Genomic DNA, 20,002 nt, shown 5'->3' with positions numbered 1-20,002 from the left:
CTCCATTGTTGTATAATAGTTCAAAGAAATAAATGACTTAAATTCTAGACTTATTTAAATATTTTAGAAATTTGATTGTTTAACCTAATTTTGAATTTATGATTCTAACTACTGTAATAAAATATAAAAATAATATTTCTAGAAATATGGATATTAGTTAGTGTTTATAGTACTCTAAAAAGTTAGTTTTTAGAATTATTTATTAATTTTTATGTTGAATTTTTTATTCTAAATATTATCGATATAAAAAATTAAAAATTTCATTAAAAATCGTTATTAAAAATATTATATATAAATATATATGCTATTAATAAATATTATATGTTAATATAAAAAACTATATATAGTTTCAGTTCACCCTAATCCCTTCGTCCCAAGCCGCCGTCGCCGTTCCCTCCCAGTCTCCTTCCCCGTGCGGCACCGCCTTCCCAGCTCGTTGCCGCCGCAACGCGATCATCCAACGCAGCGTCGCTTGCCACGTAGCTTCCTTGTGTGGCGCCTCTCCTGACCTCTGAGAGATCGCCGTCTCTGTTTCCACAGCCGCGACGATGGCAGGGAAGAAGCGGAAGGAGAATCCGACACGGCAACAGCACCGCATCCTTCTAGGAGACGAGGAGCCCTTCAAGTCAAAGAAGCGCGCCGGTTCCCCAAAGAGCCACCAGACCGGAGACAAGGCAAAATCCTCCCTCTATATTCATTTCCAAAGATTTTTTCTTTCAGGACCATGCTAAAGGTGGTCGCTTTTCACATGCGCAGTTGATTTCCTCAGGCCTGAGTTCGAAAATATTGAAGGAGGCCCTCGACCAGCAGAAGGAAATCCTTCAGGAAGTGGAGGAAGAGAGCAGAGTTCCCTTCTCTGCCGTCGCGGTTGATCCTTTGGCACGTGCGGATAGCGATGCCGAAGACATTGATGAATTCGATGGGTTCACTGAAACGCAGAGTCTGTATGATGGTGGTGATGTGAGTCCCTTCCATCAGCTTTCTATGCTAGTTTTTCTCTATTATTTAAATTAAATATCCTTGGTGATTGTTTATAATTGGAGGTTTGAGGTATTTTCTGGTTTAGGTGGAGATTGACGAGGAAGATGAGAAGGTTTTGGCCTCATTCATGTCCACCAACGCAGGGCCACTACCAACGTTAGCGGATATAATTATCCAGAAAATAAAAGAAAAGGAGGCAGAGACTACATCTGGTTGGCTTATCCTTCCTGACTAAATCATTCAATGTTATTAGTGAGATGTACTCAGCTTTATATGTATAGTAGACATGACTGATGATATTGGTGCTTAACTGACCTAACATTGTTAGCCTTTTGCTGCTCTGTGTCTATTAAATCATAAATATAATAACTTTTTTTTTTTATCTTATTTCTTTGATGGTTAAGGATCTAGTTTGTTGTTTTTAACTGGTTACGCTTTCTCACAGAACGCCCACTCCCTAAATTGGATAGTACCATCATCGATCTGTACAAGGGGTACCTTATATTTTACTCATACTTCTTCTACTTCTATTTATTCTTGTAGCTAAAATGACATGATAAATGCATAATTGATCCCTATTAGGGTAGGGAAGCTGTTGAGCAGGTACACCAATGGAAAGTTCCCAAAGGCCTTCAAACATATTCCAGCCATCGAACTCTGGGAGGATGTGCTATACCTAACAGAACCAGAGAATTGGTCTCCTAATGCAATGTATCAAGCAACAAGAATATTCGCTTCAAATATGAATGCGAAGAAAGCTAGGCGCTTTTACAATCTCGTTTTACTCCCACGAATTAGAGAGGACATCAGAAAGAATAAGAGGCTGCACTTTGCTCTGTATCAGTCTCTTAAAAAGTCCCTTTTCAAGCCTGCTGCCTTTTTCAAGGGTGTTCTGCTACCACTTTGTCAGGTACCCAGAATTTTTTTAGCTATACTACTATGCCTTCAATACATGATTCACATATCTATCGAGATATGCTTGTGATATTAGTCTAAGTTGCCTGAATTCAAAAAATTGATATGTCGCATCTTCAGACTGGCTTCTGTTGCATGCCTTCTGGGTCGTTATTATGATATCTTTTTAGTTGCTCTGAAGCTGCAAAAATGCATTTTCTGATTTGCAGTCAGGAACTTGCTCTCTTCGGGAAGCTGTCATTATTGGGAGCATAATTTCGAAAGTATCAATTCCTCCACTTCATTCCAGGTAAAGTGCATGATTGGAATTTTTAATTCATTTGGTCAATGAACTTTATGAATCCATGACGATCCTTATTATTGCTTACAGTGCAGCTCTCATGAAGTTAGCAGAGCTAGAATATTGTGGCACCACTAGGTAAAGTTGATACAGTTGTTCTCTGTTCATTCTCTACTATACTAATGTTATGGTCAAAGAGTTTCAGTTGTTTTATCTTTTTGTTTTGGTTGAGATGGATTTTTTCTGTGCTCACAAAATTGTTAAATATATATCAATCTTTGACATAATGGCATTTTTTTTTCATCTCATGCATTGTGTGATTAATTTGACATCATGGCATATATCATTTTCAGTCTTCAAAATGCATTCTTCTTTAGTGGACTTGAGAAGAATCATAACAGGAATCACATTCTATGCTGCATTAGCATTTATCTTTAAAATTTCTGTGAACTTAACTAGTAATCCTGCAAAATTAAAGTATTCATTTACAAACTAATATATAACTATGATCTTAGAAAAAATTCAAAAACCCCATCTAGTCTAACCACTCAATCTTTATACCATAGATTATATATTTATCATTCTCCATGTTAAGACCTTGAGACCCTCATAGTATTTGATGTCCATTGAATCTAACTATTCTCATATCATAAACCATTTGGATAAATATCACATGTCAGATGTACAAATACACATGATCCTAAAAATATCAAATCATCCTAGCATTGGACAAGTGACAATGTTGTTTTTCTGGCTTTCTTTTGTTAATGTTTTTGGTGTGTATTTTGAGGTGATACTCATTTAATGTTTAGTTGTACTAGTATCAATGTCAAAGTCTTGTTCAAAGTCCCACAAACACCAACTTATACCTATGTGGTTGTTTTTTTGCAGTTATTTTATCAAGTTATTCTTGGACAAGAAGTATGCAATGCCATATCAAGTGCTTGATTCAGTCTTTGCACACTTCATGAGATTTCTCGAGGATACCAGAGTAATGCCTGTCATATGGCACCAATCACTTCTTGCATTTGTGCAAAGGTGATTTGCTGAACCTGTATTGATTACTATATTAAAATTACTCTTAAATTTTGCACTATCAACCTGCCCCTTATGGTGAATTAGTGTTAATCTGCATGATATTATTGGGTTATTTATTGATATTTAACAATGCACTTCGATCTCCTTTTAACCTATGTGGAGTAATCCTTTGATTAAGCCTAAACGTGCTTTGCACTGTTGCATGCATGTCTTTATTATTCTAAAATTTGTATATTATGTTACTCTCTTTTTGTTCTATTGATGGTTGAGACCAAGTTTCATAAAGCATCCTGATTCACTCTGCTAGGATTAAGCTCGAGTTAAGAAGTCTTGCAACATGGATAACTATTAGAAAGAACAATTTTGTGAGAATCTTTTGGGAGCATGCTATTTCCTTATTGAATATCGTAGTTGTTTGGAAAAGATAATTGTAGTGGGTAACTGGGGTTTCTACGTCTGCTGCCATCATACATTTTTTTCTTACTTTTCTTTTACAAAAAAATTCTTTAGCTGCTTAGGATGAATTTTGCTTAGACTGTTTCCTTCCAAAAGAACTGGAAGTTAGCTAGACTGCAAGATAGACACACTAAACTTTCATGTGAATTGACTTCATTGTGTTATATTGTTTTTTGTTCTATCAATGACTAATTTTGCTTCACAGATACAAAAATGAACTGAGTAAGGAGCAAAAGGATGATCTTCATCGTTTACTTCAACACCAGAAACATCATTTGGTATGAGATATGAACATATGGAAGGATCTCAGTTTTGAAGTCTTAAATTTTTTTTGATGTTGCCGATTTATTCAACTGTAATGTTTTTCTCAGGTTACTCCTGAGATCCGAAGGGAACTAAAGAACAGCCGGAATCGTGGGGAGAAGGATGATCCCATGTCTATATATATCCTTTTCCTATGCCATTTTGATAACAATCTAGTAGATAGATTATAAGATATTCTCTCTTTAAGAAATTCTTCCTCTTTTTCATGCATAATGAATAGTTTGTTGTTTGCTTTGAATTTTTCATTGGCCACATGCTTCCTTCATGCATAACAATCTTTTCTGCATTGTGTGAATTGTTTCCTTAACCATCCCTACCTTCATCTTTTTCTATAATCAACAATCCAATTGAGGAAGACAGATGGGATTTCCCAGAAGTTCCAATGGAGGAGGATTAGGTATTTGGTTCTTGTAGTGGCCATCACATTAAATTACTTTAGTTCCTCTTTCATATTCTTTACCCCTTTGGACTGGTCTTTTCTTGTGCAATTGCAGATGCTCGAACCCTAATTGACCTTCAATTCTATCTGGCCAAGAGTCAAGCCAGTGTTGCGGTTGCCTGAGATATGTAGCTCATTATTCGAGAAAGGCCATACCTATAGTAAAACAGTAATCTGGGAGGAGTCTATTATGTTTCTGCTGGATTTCGAGATCATTGTTTTTAATTCTGTGCCCTATGGAATTTTGTGTGTTGCAAGTGTGTTATGAGAATATGGAGAGGATTGCACCTTCAAAAACTAGTTATTTAAGCCTTCTGTTCTAGTGTTCAACAAACTGAGAGAAGTTGCATCCACAAGAACTGGTTATTTAGGTCCCCCTTTTTTGCTGTTATTGACATTGAAATACTATAAATGTTGATGATCTCTTTTACTTGTGTTTCCAGGTGTTCTTTGGTTCTTTTGCTATGTTGATGTAAATTCAAAGGGCCAATTGAAATAAACTTTATGTTGTTCTTCAGTCAGCAAATTGTTTTTAAAATCAATTTGCTGATATATCTTGAGATTTTTAGGATCAATTGTTTTTGGAGTGTGTCCTAAATTTCATGTTTTGGGTGTAAATTTATTAAGTTTTCAAGGAGTTTAAATTTACTTTGAAATTGGATTTTATAAGGGCAAAAATTAAAATGACAAATAAAAAGGGTGTTTTAGATTTATCAAATCGTCTTGCTCTTTACTTTTTGAGAATATTTTGATGTTGTAGCAGTTAAGATTAGTTTGTACATTGTGAGTTGGTACATTGTATAATAGTTTTTAATTATTTGATGGTTGTTATAATATGTATAGTTAATATAATATTATTATAGTAATCGATTATTTAAGTAGTTTTTAAAAATAATTTTAATAAAATTTAAATAATTTTTATTAAATTAATAAAAAAATATTTTGATATAATAGTGTTTAGAATTTAAATTTAAAATTTATTTATAACTATATAGTAATTATTTAATTATTTTTGTAACAATTTTAAAATAATTTTTAATAAAATTTAAATAATTTTGATTAAGTTGATAAAGAATATTTTAATATAATAATAATTCGAGTTTAAAATTTAAAATTTTATGATTAAGTTTTAATTATAAATGAGTAGTAGTTATTTAATAGCTTTTATAATTTTATAATTGTGTGATAGATATAAAAGTAATTTTTATAATTATTTTAAAATAATTTTGATTAATTTAAATTATTTTTGATAAAATTTAAATAATTTTAAGTAAGTTAAAAAAGAGTATTTTAATATAATAATATTTTATATATAATATTTTTATTAAAATAAAATAATTAAATTTTCACATTTTAATAGCTATTTGTAGTTGTATAATGTGTAATAGTTAATCGTAACTATTACGCGTTATAATATTTAGTTGTAATTATTATAACAACAATGAAAGTAAGGTTATTCTTTACAAATGCGATGTCTTTTAATTTTTTTTTTTGAAAAAAGTCGTCCATTTAAATATTTGATAAATCTAAAGCGTCTTTTGTTTTTTAATCTTTGGCCAAATTTAAAAAGCGTGCCACTAATTATTACAATTATTAAAATTGTCCATCCAATAAACCTAGAAAAGCTGGTAGCTTTCCTTCGAATAAGCTCAACCTAATTTAAATTTACAAATAATATTAATAAAAAGAACATTTTTTAAAAAATTGGCAAAATCATAAAAAATTAGTTTTTTAAAAATAAAAATAAAATAATCTTGTCCAGCCAAACACGCAGGTGTCCATGACTTTTGACGTGACGCACGTCGAACCAGAAGCAAGCTCCACTGGAGTTAGAATCCGAACAGAAACCCAATCGAAATCGACGCGAGCACGGAGGGAGGAGAGAAGCCAATGGACGATCTATTGAGATGGAGGGTTCTTCCCTTGCTGGTTTTGATCGCTTCCTCCCTCGTTCTTTATCTCAGAAGCAACCCCAAGGTCCGCCTCTCCTTGCCACTCTTCCACCTCCTCTTTTCCTTGTCCAGTAATCAGAGTAAAGATAGCTTTTTTCGTGTTGAGTTGCCTTCTATTGCCCTTATTTGTAATTTTCTTCGTAGTCGCTGTTTGTTATTAGGATTTGATTGGTCTATGGTAATCCATCAAGTTCTCAATTCATGATTTTTCTGAAAATTTATTGCTTGGAAATTTCTGTTTTGTGCAGAAGTCAGTTACTGAATGTAGCCTTCTTCGCCATGACCACTATTGGATAACCAGCAAGCGGGTTGTTACACCTCGAGGTGTTATTGAGGGCGCAGGTAAGCACAGTTTTAAAAGATAAATAAAGGAAAATAAAAAAGGGGAAGAAATGAAAAAAAAGGATAGAAATAAAACACAAGAGTGTTATTTGAAACGTATGAAGCACTGGATAGCTTCAAACTTTTTTTGGGTGTTGAAGTTTCTATATTAATTTTGAGACATGAATACCTACTATTAGTTGTTTTCTGATCTTCAGTGGAAGTCAAAGAAGGGAAAATAACCTCCGTAATCGAAACAGACAATCAGAAAGGGTGGACATATGGAGGGAAGGTTGTGGATTTTGGAGAAGCAGTTATTATGCCTGGTCTTATTGATATGTATGTGATCAGAAAATCCTTCTCTTCATTGTTTGTTCATAGAAGAAAGTAGAAATACACAATAAACTTACATTTTCTGCATTGCAATATGCAAATTTATGTTTATATGTCAATATAGAGTTTATGATGTAAGAAATGAGCAGACTACTAGCAGTAGTTATGACCATTATTAACTACTCCTTGGATTTGATTTCTGTATATGACTTAGTGTGATATTTAGACATTGTATGTAAGTATACCTGTAATTATCCGGTCCATCGAGGGTAGGAAGTAACACTAGAGTAAACAGCTCAGATAAGGTGCTTGTCCTATTAGGATTCTAGGAAGCAAGCAAAAAAAATGAATCCATACATGTGTAGGGAAAAGTGTAACCGGGTTATGGTACCTTAAATGAATTAAGTATTTACTTTCGACAATGAGACATCTTTTAGTGGAATTGACTCAGTTCTTCATAGGAACTATAAATTCTTACTTTGGAGTAGGTTTCCACCCAGGACAAACTGTGAAACCAATAATATAGGAAGCTGGTAAAAGTGGAGAAAACCTTGATACATTTGTGTGAAGAACTAGCAGAAACTAGTGGGCTTAGAACAAGCCGGTCCTATGAGAGCCATGAGTGATTCCCAAGCAAATAGCTCGGACAAGATGTGATTTCAACAAGCTCTTAAAATGCAAAGGATAGGAACAAACTGATACACACAAAAGAAGGGAAAGAGTGATTGGACCATTGTTTTCATATACCTTAAATGAACTAAGTATGTGATCTCAATGATGGGGTACCTTTTGGTGGAATTGGATCAATTCTTCATAAGAAGTCCAAAATTAAGCATGTTTAGCATGGACCGATTCATGTATAGGCGATTCTCATGGAGTTCCTCATTTTAGATCCAATTTTCACAAGGGACAAATTGTGAGACAAATTGTATGAGATGTTGGTCAAAGTGGGCGATACCTTGATGGTGCCAATTGCCATGCCCATGGTATTTTACGTACTGATCACAAGTTCATAATTGACTTAAGGATACTTAAATAAGCGCATAACTGAGTTCTATAGATAAAAAATGTTGATAGGTCATCTTTCCACACTGGTTGCTGCATATTCTGGGTAATATCCTGTCAACTCGTTAAGCTACCTAATGAAAGAACATCGTGCTAAAACAGGAATGTGAAAGCAGTCCCATGCTGCATTGTATCAACCCACAGTAATGGATCAAAAACTAACTGGTGCTGTTGTATACTTCAATATCTATTACTACTGGACTGACCATCTCTCACTGGTTTTCAACTGTCCTCAATCCCACAGTTTATCCAGAAGTTTTGTTTTTAGTGCAAATGGTATAAGATTGGTTATTGTAAATGCATTTTTGAGTGAAATTTGAATAAAGCAAAGTAATAATTGATGGACAGTAGACTTATTTTGTATGTAGATTAATAAGGAGTCTATGCTCTATCCCTTTTCAGGAAGTCTCTTTCTCCTTGCAATTTCCATTTCCATCCCATTAGCACTATGCATCCCTTGCCCTTCCTATTACTTTTATCTTTTTGGATCTTTCCCTTCTAATCACTTGATAACATATTTTTTCCACCATTCCCAATTCCTTTTGGGGGCATCTATTAACTATCTTAAAATGACCAGTTACTTCTCTAAATGTTCTTGAGTTTCAGTAAGAAATCCCTAAAAGGCAAAGCTTAGCTTGCCTGTAATTTGTCATTCATCATGGTGATGGATAAATTATAAGTTAAATTCATGCATTATATCTTCAAAGATTTGAGAGAGAGAGAGACAATGATTAATAATGGAAGTATAAGAAGTTGGAAAGTTAGGCTAGTTGCCATATATATATTTTTTCTGTTGGAAACATACTTCAAGATAATACATGTATACTGATCGATAACATAAAGTAAACATGGTATGGTGCAGACAGTTTAGATTCATTGCTGCAGATAATTTATGATCTTCATAAATCCTCACACTCTTATCACATTCGTGTTTACGGAATACAAACTAAGTTTTACTCTACTCTATATTAGTTAATTTATAGATTATTGAGGGGCACTTGGTCTTCATACAAACAATCAATCCAAGTTAAATTTACAAACTAATTGGTGGTGTAAATTCATTCATGGATGACAATTTGCTTCTCTTTCTTCATATGTGGATAAGCTTTATAATTGGGTAATTTCTATTCCAAAGAATTTGTAACAACTCGAGAGTTGAATTTATAAATGTGCCTGTGTATCAGACATGTGCATCTTGATGAACCTGGAAGAGTTGAATGGGAAGGATTCTCATCAGGAACTAAAGCAGCTGCTTCAGGTGCCTAATTGAAAATCTGTTTATTGATCCCTATTATATGATGTCATATGTACTTTGGAATGATGTAGTTCATATTAACAATCTACTTAAGCAGAGTACAGCTAACATGGAGGACCATGTTGCTAAGATTGGGTATGTACTAAAGTTTGCAAGTCTATATTATCATGAATGCATATTAAAACAAAATTAATATATGAACACATTTTGTTTCCCTTCAATCAAACATATTCTCTATAGTACAAATACACAGATAGAGAAAGTTACAAGGCATAACATAAATCTACCTTCAATATAAAAGGCTGGTATAGGTTGCCTAATTTTACTCTCGTTTTTAACTCAAATTTCTATGAGTTTTATATCAATATACTTTTGTTGACTTGGAAAAAGTAAAGATACTCATCATTCAGATGAATCATAAAAATTGTTGATTTGTTACTCAACCTATAATTTTCTAGATTGATTGTTGATACTATAAATTAAATGTACTCCTAGCTAAATTAGGTAGTGCCTCCTAGTTATTTTTTTCTTAAATCTTTTGTTGTCAATCTATCTTTGAAAAAATTGATTAAATATAATTACAAATGAAACCTAACTTTGAACCGACATTAATTAATACACTATTAATGGATTCAAAGCTATCAAATTTGTTGCTCTAATGCTATTCTGTTTAATATAATAGATATTTTGTCAAGCTGTAAGGCTAGTAATTTATGTTGATTATTTTGATCTTTTAATGTAGGTGGCATAACAACACTGGTAGACATGCCTCTTAACAATTTTCCTTCTACAGTTTCTGAAGAGACACTAAGAATGAAGGTCTATTGTTGATAAGTTTGTTCTGTATCATTTTATGTCTTGTTTACTATTTGTCACTCAGGATAGTTCCACTGTTGATTCTTTAATTGGTTATATTAGGTTGAGGCCACACAGGAGAAGATTTATGTGGATGTTGGTGGGTTTTAAAATTTCATCCATCCAGTCAAAATTAGCATATTTTTAAATTTCAAATTCAGTCACAAGATTAATATGTCTCTTTGTTGATATCTTTGCAATTAATATTTTGTCTGTTCTGCACAAACTTTAGTTATATTCAATTTGTCTGCTTATTTGGTATTTGTGCTGTTGAACATTTTGATTCTCATTGTTGAGGGACCATACTTTCTGCATGACACAGGTTTCTGGGGTGGTTTAGTTCCAGAAAATGCTTATAATATAACCATGTTGGATGGTCTCCTGCATGCTGGTGCACTTGGTTTGAAGGTATTTGGCAAAAATAACACCTTTTAGTTTCTGGATAGAGATTGCATTTTTTTAGTTTCTCAGGTTTGAAAATTTGCTGGTGCAGTTCCAGGTCTAGGGAGCTTCCAACTTTCAGTTTCATAATAGTGTTACCTGGACTTAATTTACACGCCTGTGACTATTAATGATGCAATTTGAGATGGGTTAAATATACGATTTCCTTTAAAGTTTAGAGTTTGGAATGTTTGTAATTAATTGTAAGAGTTGTTTTAAAATTTTTAATTATTTAGAAAAGTTTGTTATAGATATTTTAGGGATAAATTAGGTTGTTGTTTTACAGAGAATTTGTCTTATTAATTCTTTTTCCTCCTCGTTAGTTGAGAGTTTGAGTTTTGGGCAAACGATTTATTCTTGCTGCATCAATTAAGTTTAGATATGTGCAATTTCTTAGTTTTACTTTTCTTGTCTATCTTTATCACTTGGTGAAGTACCCTAGCAAAATGATCTATGCAACTCAAATTTATGTTTTTGGTTAACATAATCATCTTTAGTTACTATAAGAATCGGAAGGTTACAAACTATTATTGCAATCTTCATCCAAATCAATATTCTAGCAATTTAATTGAACACAGTTATGACATAGATAGATCTATAATTGACTGGATAAAGAGTGGAGTTGTGCAATTCTTTTGTCCAAGTCAGTCATCAAATTTTGACTGTAGCATATTTTGTTGACTAAAGTTGTTATCACAATATACTTTTTAATCTTGTATTTCATGACACAGAAATTGATGGTGATTTTTTTAAAAAAATTGATGGATTAGGTGTCTCTTAAGGTGCAATTGTTTCCCAACCTTCAATTAGAACTTTGTGTTATTAGTATTTTTTTAAGTTTAAACATCATTCTAGTAGGATAACTTAAAAATAGGTTTGAACTATAATGGACATTCAAATTCTGACTTTGTTTCTTTACTTATCGTGCAGTCTTTTATGTGCCCTTCAGGAATAAATGACTTCCCGATGACAAATATAACACATATCAAGGTGAGTCCATGACCTCTTTCTGTTTTTAGAAAATCCTTTGCTACATTATCTGTGTTGCTTAGTAATTATTAAATAATAGTAATCCTGGATTATTTTTCTGGTTTGATCTTCAAACAACTTCGAGGCTTGAAGTGCCATGTCTGCCTCATCACCTCAATTCCATATTCAACACAACTACTAAATGTACAGTGTAGTTGATTCTCTATCATTACAAGATCAGTCTGAATGTTTATACTATCAGAAAAATTGATTAGTCATAGTTTCACTATACTTCTCTAACATCTGTCATATTTTACTATAGAGTGATGCAATACACGGAACAAATGATCTGCAAAGAGAAATAAACAATAGCATAAAAAATAAGAATCACATAAAGGATTTAAAATTCCATTAATTGGAAAGTAAGTTAAGAAAGAGGGGTTGGGATGACTTCCAGAGGTCCCAACATTGACCTATTCTCATAAAAATTAGACAAGAAATAATCAATCATTAGTTTTTTTGACATAAAACAGATAGGTAGTTTATTTTGGGTATCATATACAACTTTTAAAACAAACATCACAGTTCAAGCACAAAACTGTACTAGATTCTCCATTTCCTTTGTTTTTCTCCTTATTTGGAATTCTAGCCAGTCAACATTATCTGGCTACAAGCCAACCGGAGGAGGTTTCCCCAAACTCCAGCACTTATGCATTTAGCTTTGTGTTAAAGATTCCATTACGCAACACATTTTTGAAGATCTTTATATATAAAGATCCTGACATCTGGTGAAGATGGAAACACTTTGACCATATAGCATAGTTTAATAGAATGCAAACCACAGATACTTGGATGTTGAATGTACAAATCTATTTTGGTTGATAAAGAATAACACATGTTAGAAGAGTGGGGTTGGCTAGAGGTCAAACTTATGATCTGTTTATTATTTTGTCAATTTAATGCCCCAATTGGGACTTATGGTTTAACACACTCCATGGCATGCAAATTTGCATCACAATTAACATTTCCTGGGGCTGGAGATGGCGAGATTTTCATGACCTGGGTCAACAAATTTCTCTAAGATTGCATATTGGCAGTCTCATTTTTGCAACCAATGTTACAAAACGGCCTATTTCAAAATAACTAGTTAGTAACTTATTTGCAAGCTAAGATTCTAATCTTTGCCAACCTGCTTGTTTTTGTATATATATATATATATATATATATATATATATATCCACCATGTAAAAGATTCCTTGGTGACAATTCTCAACTAATTATGGGTATTATCCAAAAATACTCAGGTTGCTTAAATAGGGCTGGATAACGCATGACCATCAATATTTTTAAGAGAAAGTTTCTGTGATTATTCAAATGATCTCCACTAATAAAAAAACATATTGTGTGTAAAATATTTTAACTTAATAGAGTCAACTTTCTTATTTTGCTATATATTTTTATCTTTTAATTTTTTTGGTGCCATTGTAGGAGGGTTTATATGTCTTAGCCAAGTACAAGAGACCTTTGCTTGTGCATGCAGAAGTAGTTTTGGATCATGAGAGTGATGAAGGCCTTGGTGGTAATCCAAATCCTCGGTCCTATGCAACATATCTTAAGACTAGGCCGACATCATGGTAATCACAGTTTTTCTTTTCTTCATAAAAAAATCATTTGCAAAATATTCACAGTTTCTTGAATATTTTCCATTATGCTTTAATAATTTGCAAGTAAAAACCATATGTATTGAATTGCTAATTAAAATTATTACATTTGTTTTAAGAAACTAGCAAATAATTCATTAAAATGTTCAGAAAACTACAAGAATGGTTACCTTCAACAAAGATATCACAACTCTACTCTAAAACTACCTTGGTCATAGAATGTGGCTTCATATTTCTATTCCTAGAAACATGACACCAAGAAACTATGCAATCAGCCCCTAACAACATAATGTCCTCCACAAGATATAGAGCTGGCCGAGGAGGCCAGTCCCTACCCTTTACACCCCTTTATACACTTTGCAGAGGTTCAAGAAACTATGCAATCAGTCCCTAATCTCTCTATTTCACTTTGCAACTTCTTGCAAATTTTCATCCATCTTCACATCTTCAAAATTGTAATAGTTTGAGGGAAGTCAAGAGAGTTATGTTAAGACTTTTGAGATTATCACCAATTTCATCATTTGAAGCATGCTCTCTTGGCAACTTTGGTTTAACTGTCACCTCCTTAAAGATTAAAGATTAGTCCCGAACATGACTTTGTCAAGCTTCTCAACCGCTTTAATACTATTGTAGCTTCATCTTTATTATTAGTTTCAGTTTTTGTGTGATATTTTTCTAGTTCATGTAGCAATCTAGATATGTGTAATTCCATCTTGAGGGGGAGTGTCAGAGTTGTTGGGTTATTATTAGTTTTATTATTTTTGTGTGATATTTTTCTAGTTTATGTAGCAATCTGGATATGTGTAATATGTTGGTCCATCTTGAGGGGGAGTGTTAGAGTTATTGGGTTATTATTAGTTTTATTTTTTTGTGTGATATTTTTCTAGTTTATGTAGCAATCTGGATATGTGTAATATTTTTGGTCCATCTTGAGGGGGAGTGTTAGAGTTATTGGAGTTGTTAGTTATATGTTTTTGTATGTTTTACTCCAAACTGGATGTTTTAGTTGTAGAGAATGTTGAGTCCTGCATCTATATATATTATTTGATAGTTGAATCTTAATAACAACAACACAATATTTAAAATCGCTCTCAAGTATTATTAAAATCAAATTGTAAGACACCCCATATAATACCCAAACATAATAATACCTAGTCTAATTACCTGTGGACCAATTACCATAATTGTTTATTCTACCAACACTCAACTTCTTGCCTGAGGTGATTAAGAACGAGTAGTTAACACTTAAGAGAACTGCTGAGCTGTGAATGAAGCAGCAAAAGGAATATTAGTAAAGAATCAGGAGGTTAGACTTTTAAAAAGGCCACCTTATTTAAATAACCTCCAAGGAACTGATGAATTGATGCTCAACTTTTAAACTAGCTATTAAGTTACTAGAGCTAGTCCTGGTGATAGAGGTTGGTGTTGATAAATACAACCAATAGCATGTTTATATTTTCGAATCATATTGGTGCAGAGTCATGACTGTTAATGTTGTGTCTTCCTGTCAGTAATGAGTTGAATTAATCCATACTAGCCATTTTGCATACAAACACAAACCCAATTCCATGTTTGATTATTATCAGACTCATCTCTTTTTTTCTCCTTTGTATGGTTAGCTCATGCTCCTCTCAAATATTGTTTCTATTAAGTCTCAACCAAATTTTTTATCTCAAATATGTGGGGTTTTGTCATATCGAGGGTACAATCACTTCTCATGTTGAATACGTAGTTGGATAGTTTTTTTTTAGCAAAAGCATGACAGTTTGTAAGTTAATTGGTTAGCTTGTACTCTAAAATATGGCTTCTATTATTCATATCAAGGATACTATCACTCCACATTGAATACTTAGTCCAATAGTATTTTTTTTCAGGTAAAAGCACCACACTTTATAGGTTCATTGGTTGGCCTATGCTCCTTTCGAATATGGTTTCTATTAAGTTTCATTTAGATCTTTTATCTCAAGTATGTGAGATTCCTTTTCCATATTCATATCATGTGTACAATCAATTGACATGTTGAATACTTAGTCCAATAATAATTTTCAATGGTAAAAGCATGACACTTTATAGGTTCATTTTGTAAAGAACAGCATTTGGTATGTTTAATGCTATTACAGCCTTTGTGCCTGTGCGGATAAGTGCTTGTCTAATATTCTATTTCACATTTGTTGGTTTTCTTGTAAGCCCCAAGTGAGTGAATTATTAATAGTTTTTTTTCCTTAAGGGAGGAGGCTGCTATTAGAAACTTACAAGAAGCAATTAAAGAAACAAAAACTGGTGGTCCAGCAGAAGGAGCTCATGTTCATATAGTTCATCTGTCCGATGCAAAAGCTTCACTAGACCTGATCAAGGTAACTCAACCCTGATGGAACTTGTATTATTACCTTGATCTGGATGAAATTTTATCAAGATTCAATAAAGTGATGAATATCTGAAAATGTGCGACAGTTTGCTGCTACATCAGTTGTTTGTTAATACAGTGATGAATAAGCTGCATAATTTTGCATAATTACATGGCCTGAATTCTGAAAATGAACTTTCTGAACCTATATTTTTATTAGGACATTGATAGCTTCTGGTAATCCAATACTGCAGAAGTCCTGTTCATGTCATTAAGGTTTAGATCCCAAGGCTTTACAACTATATGAGCGATAGTCCAGTGTTCCATCTTCAAGACGGATTTTCCTATTCATCACTTTCATCTCTTCATTCTTACTTTATTAACTAAGGAATATTCAGCATTTCTGTTGATTTCATTTCTTAAAATTCTATTTTAAAGCTCAATTCTTCTGAGTTTTGTCTATTTTTCTCTCATTTGTAGGACTTGAAACAAAAAGGACAGAATAGTGGAAGTGTGAGTGTGGAAACATGTCCTCATTACCTGGCATTTGCAGCTGAACAAATTGAAGATGGGGATACTCGGTTTAAATGTGCTCCACCTATACGAGAGGCTGCCAATAGGGAAAAGCTGTGGGAAGCATTACTGGTACTCAAATGAAAATACATTTTCATTTCTAAATTGATTCTTATTCTTTAAATGTTGTACTACTGCTCAGGAAGAACACATCGATATGTTGAGCTCTGACCATTCTCCATCAGTACCAGAACTTAAGCTTTTTGATCAAGGTGACTTTTTAAGGGCTTGGGGTGGAATATCATCTTTGCAGGTCAGTTAAACATTGATTTCTTGAGGTATGAGACATTAATTGATCTATTTATGGTGATTTCATTGTATGTTGGAAAATACTTGCACATCTACAAACTTAAACGAGGACCAAAGCAGAAAATCCATTGATCTATTTCTGGTGATTCCATTGTATTTCTGGTGATTGCATTGATCGTTCTACTCTAAATTTTATAGTTAGAGTAGAACGATCAGAGCAGAAAATCTAATGTATGGATAGAGACCAAAGCAAAGTTGGTTAATGTCATACAAACTAGTTTGCTTAATTTGAATATTCCTAGTGTTATAGAGTTGCATAGAACTCAATGAGGGGATAAAAGAACTTGAAACCAAATAGTTGGAACAAACATGGCTTGATGATAATGCAAGTAATATAGGTGCCAGATGTCAACTTCGGGTATCAACATCCTATGTGGGGTACAAAGGGGGTAGAGAGTGTTCAAGTAATGGTCTGTTGGTTCACCATATTATGCAAATGTTCTACAATTTGTTAGAATCTGGTAAGTTATACTAAGTTATGCAATGCTGGTTATCAGCAATCTGGACAGCGAGGTGCGGAAAAGTTTTCAGAGGAAGCGACTATTCAGGCCATATTTAGAAGATGACAAAACTTTATCAGATTATGGGGATTAAGAGGATCAGTAAAGGAAGAAAAAGATTTTACACACTGCTTAGTTGCTAGATTAGTGGTTATATGTTGAAGTCAGTTAATCTAGCTGCATCTGGTGCGGTGTATCTTTAGCAACAGTGTTCAGATTTATGAACACTGCTCTCTATGATTACTAATAATATAGTTTGACTGTTCTTCTGGGCATGCTCCTATCCTTTTGCCAAAAACAGAAATATTACTAGTACGTTCACCTAGCAGGCACCATTGCAGTCAAGTTAGTTTGTCAAGCTTTATCAATCACTCAATACTCAGATATGTATCAATGTCTGTAAGAGACTACTATTTCTACACTTTCGTTCTGCCATGTATTGCATCTTTGATTATGGACACTTGAATATAAGCAAAATGTATTCTAAGACTTAAACTACACACTTGAGACTTAATGTAACCTGTCATGTCATTCTGTGAAAATATACATATTGATTGGTCATACAGATTATGCACCTGGTATGTTTCTCAACATCTTTGTAAAAGATGCATTACTAATGTTATTCAAAGGGCTAATGTAAATGGATTTTCTGTAGTATGTCCTGCCCATTACATGGACTTATGGACAAAAGTATGGAGTTACTTTCAATCAGATAGCAACTTGGTGGAGTGAGAGGCCAGCAAAGCTTGCTGGCCAAAAGTACAAGGTATTCTTGGCTATGTATTTTTTTTCTTTTCACAATGAAGCACCAATAGCAATCCAGTTGTTCTAGACTAATTAAAAAGATCCTGTATTTATAGGATATACAGTTTCACCAACATTGATAATAGAATACAATTGTTATAAATAAGGTGATGCATAGAGGATGAACTTGTTTCTAAGTAAAAAAGAGGTCACACGTGGATTGATCGAAAATGATGTATAAAAAGTTGCAAAAGTACAAGAGCTAATAATGACTCAATTAACTTGCATCTCATAACAATAACTAATGAATCAGATTTAGATTTAGGCAAAGAGAGTAAGGTGATGAGGAGGAATTTGATGGCGATTTAAGCTTCCTTACCAAACTGCCCACGATTACCTTTTTTGCATCATAGTAAGGTATTTTGGAGTGGATGCCCTCATATTAAGTTGAATTTTTAAAGATCAAGGGAACACCTCACTGTATGCCAGCATACTTGCTTGTTACATGTTCAAGATAGTGCTAAATTTTGTGTCACGTATCAACTATCAAGCTCAATGCACAATTATATCTTCTAGTTTTGAACAATCAAGCATTGTAGTTCCCAAGCATGCATATAGCTTCAACATGCTACATGTATTCACTTCAAAATTATTTGCATGATCTTTTTCAGGGAGCAATCGTAGTGGGAAACGATGCGGATTTTGCTGTGTGGGAACCTGAAATGGAGTTTGTTCTTGATGATAACTATAAAACATACCATAAGCATCCGGTATGTGTCATTCCCTATGGATATCAGTACTTCTAAATCTGCCTCACCTTGATTTGTCTTCAGGTCATATATAAAACAATTGTCTTTGCGAGTATATTAAAGCAAGTTTTCTGTTTGAATTCTATTGTGCAGAACAACTCACCCTACATGGGAATGAAGTTCTCTGGCAAGGTTTTGGCAACTTTTGTGAGGGGAAATCTGGTGTTCTCTGAAGGAACACATGCATCTGCAGCCTGTGGTGCTCCAATCCTTGCACAATATTGATGAACAATTCAGCTGGCCTCTCAGAGAAAAACTGCTATCGTGAAACTAGATCCAAGTACTCTGACGAAGTCGGGGCTTCTTAATTTGTTTGGATTATTGTTTTATTATCAAAATGCATTTTTTTATTTGTAGGCATAAAAAAGTTTGATATGTTAGATTAGAAGTGTCTACAAAGGCATATTATACTTGTTAAAACTATTGATTTGTCACTCTCTTAAATGTGGCAGAGTAGGATATTTTATAGTTTTGCAAATGTCAGTGTGTGAAAAGGCTTTTTTTCCCACCTTCCACTTTAATTTTTTTAATAAAAAATACTTAACTATATTACTGTTCAGTATTATTATCTTCTATTTAATTTTTAAATCGATTGGACGTGTTATAGTAACTATGAAAATATAACTTCTTCGATGAAACAAAAATGATAAGAATTCATATTATAACAATTACAAAATCATAACTACTATAAATGTACGTGACTGATTCAAAATTTAAATCAGAGATAAATATTAAATAGTATAAAATAATATTAAAAAATATTTGAATAATTATATACGAATGAATAATAAAATGAGACATCATTTTGATAAAAAATCAAAATAGAGCATTTCTTTGCTGATTTGAAAAAAAAGAACGTCTATTTAATTTTGCCCTTTTTTTAGTGCTTGGATTAATTTGGTAAGCCATATTGAATATCATCACAAAAAGATATGCTTTCGGATCTATCCTGAGTGAAAGAACTGTGGTCGATCTGCGAACATAATATTGCAACACTTCCAAATCTACTTGGTCAATGAAAAATTTCTTTGGAGTCAGATTGATCACCTTCAAAATTAATTAATTAAAAAAATTAGATACTTAAGTTATAAAAATAAAAAAATAAAAAAAATGAACATTGCTTAAAATATGTTTTTTGATAATCTAGATTTCACTTAAATAATTTTGAAGATAGACAACCTTCCTCCTTAGTTCGCCACTTAATTCTTGAAATCCAAAGCACAACTTGTAAGATATTCATCCCTATTAAAATTCAAATCTTGATACTCATATTTATTTTTCTAAGTCAAGTATTTTATCATTGTACTACTACACCTGTGGAGGCACTTAAAACATCATATTAATTATAGAACAAAATTTTTTCAGAATCAATGTTTCTATATCTTACATTATTTATAGGAAATATTGCATTTTTTTAATTAATTTTAAATAAACCTAC

The 20,002-nt window shown here is 33.0% G+C and overlaps 2 protein-coding genes across 2 annotated transcripts; both read left to right on the top strand.

The window, feature by feature from the left end:
* Positions 1–383: 383 nt before the first annotated feature.
* On the top strand, positions 384–4,867 carry LOC141819770 (bystin-like). Its single transcript, XM_074707022.1, has 12 exons — positions 384–674; positions 757–960; positions 1,067–1,193; positions 1,427–1,475; positions 1,564–1,891; positions 2,106–2,185; positions 2,267–2,314; positions 3,068–3,214; positions 3,876–3,948; positions 4,042–4,114; positions 4,312–4,391; positions 4,489–4,867. The coding sequence occupies exons 1-11, from the start codon at positions 549–551 to the stop codon at positions 4,389–4,391; spliced, it is 1,335 nt and encodes a 444-aa protein (XP_074563123.1). The 5' UTR covers positions 384–548; the 3' UTR covers positions 4,489–4,867.
* Positions 4,868–6,235: 1,368 nt separating this feature from the next.
* On the top strand, positions 6,236–18,863 carry LOC141819778 (allantoinase). Its single transcript, XM_074707030.1, has 15 exons — positions 6,236–6,410; positions 6,634–6,727; positions 6,925–7,045; positions 9,289–9,362; positions 10,102–10,178; positions 10,278–10,314; positions 10,537–10,622; positions 11,586–11,645; positions 13,113–13,258; positions 15,513–15,639; positions 16,110–16,274; positions 16,345–16,455; positions 17,667–17,777; positions 18,427–18,525; positions 18,658–18,863. Exons 1-15 carry the CDS (start codon positions 6,324–6,326, stop codon positions 18,787–18,789), a joined length of 1,527 nt encoding a protein of 508 aa, XP_074563131.1. The 5' UTR covers positions 6,236–6,323; the 3' UTR covers positions 18,790–18,863.
* The last annotated feature ends 1,139 nt before the right edge of the window (positions 18,864–20,002 follow it).

The sequence above is a fragment of the Curcuma longa genome, unplaced genomic scaffold, assembly GCF_044706935.1.
Source record: "Curcuma longa cultivar G26 ecotype Majalengka, Jawa Barat unplaced genomic scaffold, ITB_CL_G26_1.1 utg18532_np1212_1030455_RagTag, whole genome shotgun sequence".
In the NCBI taxonomy this organism is placed as follows: Eukaryota; Viridiplantae; Streptophyta; class Magnoliopsida; order Zingiberales; family Zingiberaceae; genus Curcuma; species Curcuma longa.
This window is presented reverse-complemented; position numbering and strand designations above follow the sequence as displayed.

Excerpts from the sequence above, each read along its gene's own strand:
- LOC141819770 (XM_074707022.1), top strand. The coding sequence starts at position 549 with ATGGCAGGGAAGAAGCGGAAGGAGAATCCGACACGGCAACAGCACCGC. Across the intron at positions 675-756 it reads GCCACCAGACCGGAGACAAG|TTGATTTCCTCAGGCCTGAG; the intron begins GCAAAATCCTCC and ends TCACATGCGCAG. Across the intron at positions 4,115-4,311 it reads GGATGATCCCATGTCTATAT|CTTCATCTTTTTCTATAATC; the intron begins ATATCCTTTTCC and ends AACCATCCCTAC.
- LOC141819778 (XM_074707030.1), top strand. The coding sequence starts at position 6,324 with ATGGACGATCTATTGAGATGGAGGGTTCTTCCCTTGCTGGTTTTGATC. Across the intron at positions 9,363-10,101 it reads AACTAAAGCAGCTGCTTCAG|GTGGCATAACAACACTGGTA; the intron begins GTGCCTAATTGA and ends CTTTTAATGTAG. Across the intron at positions 16,456-17,666 it reads GTGGAATATCATCTTTGCAG|TATGTCCTGCCCATTACATG; the intron begins GTCAGTTAAACA and ends GATTTTCTGTAG.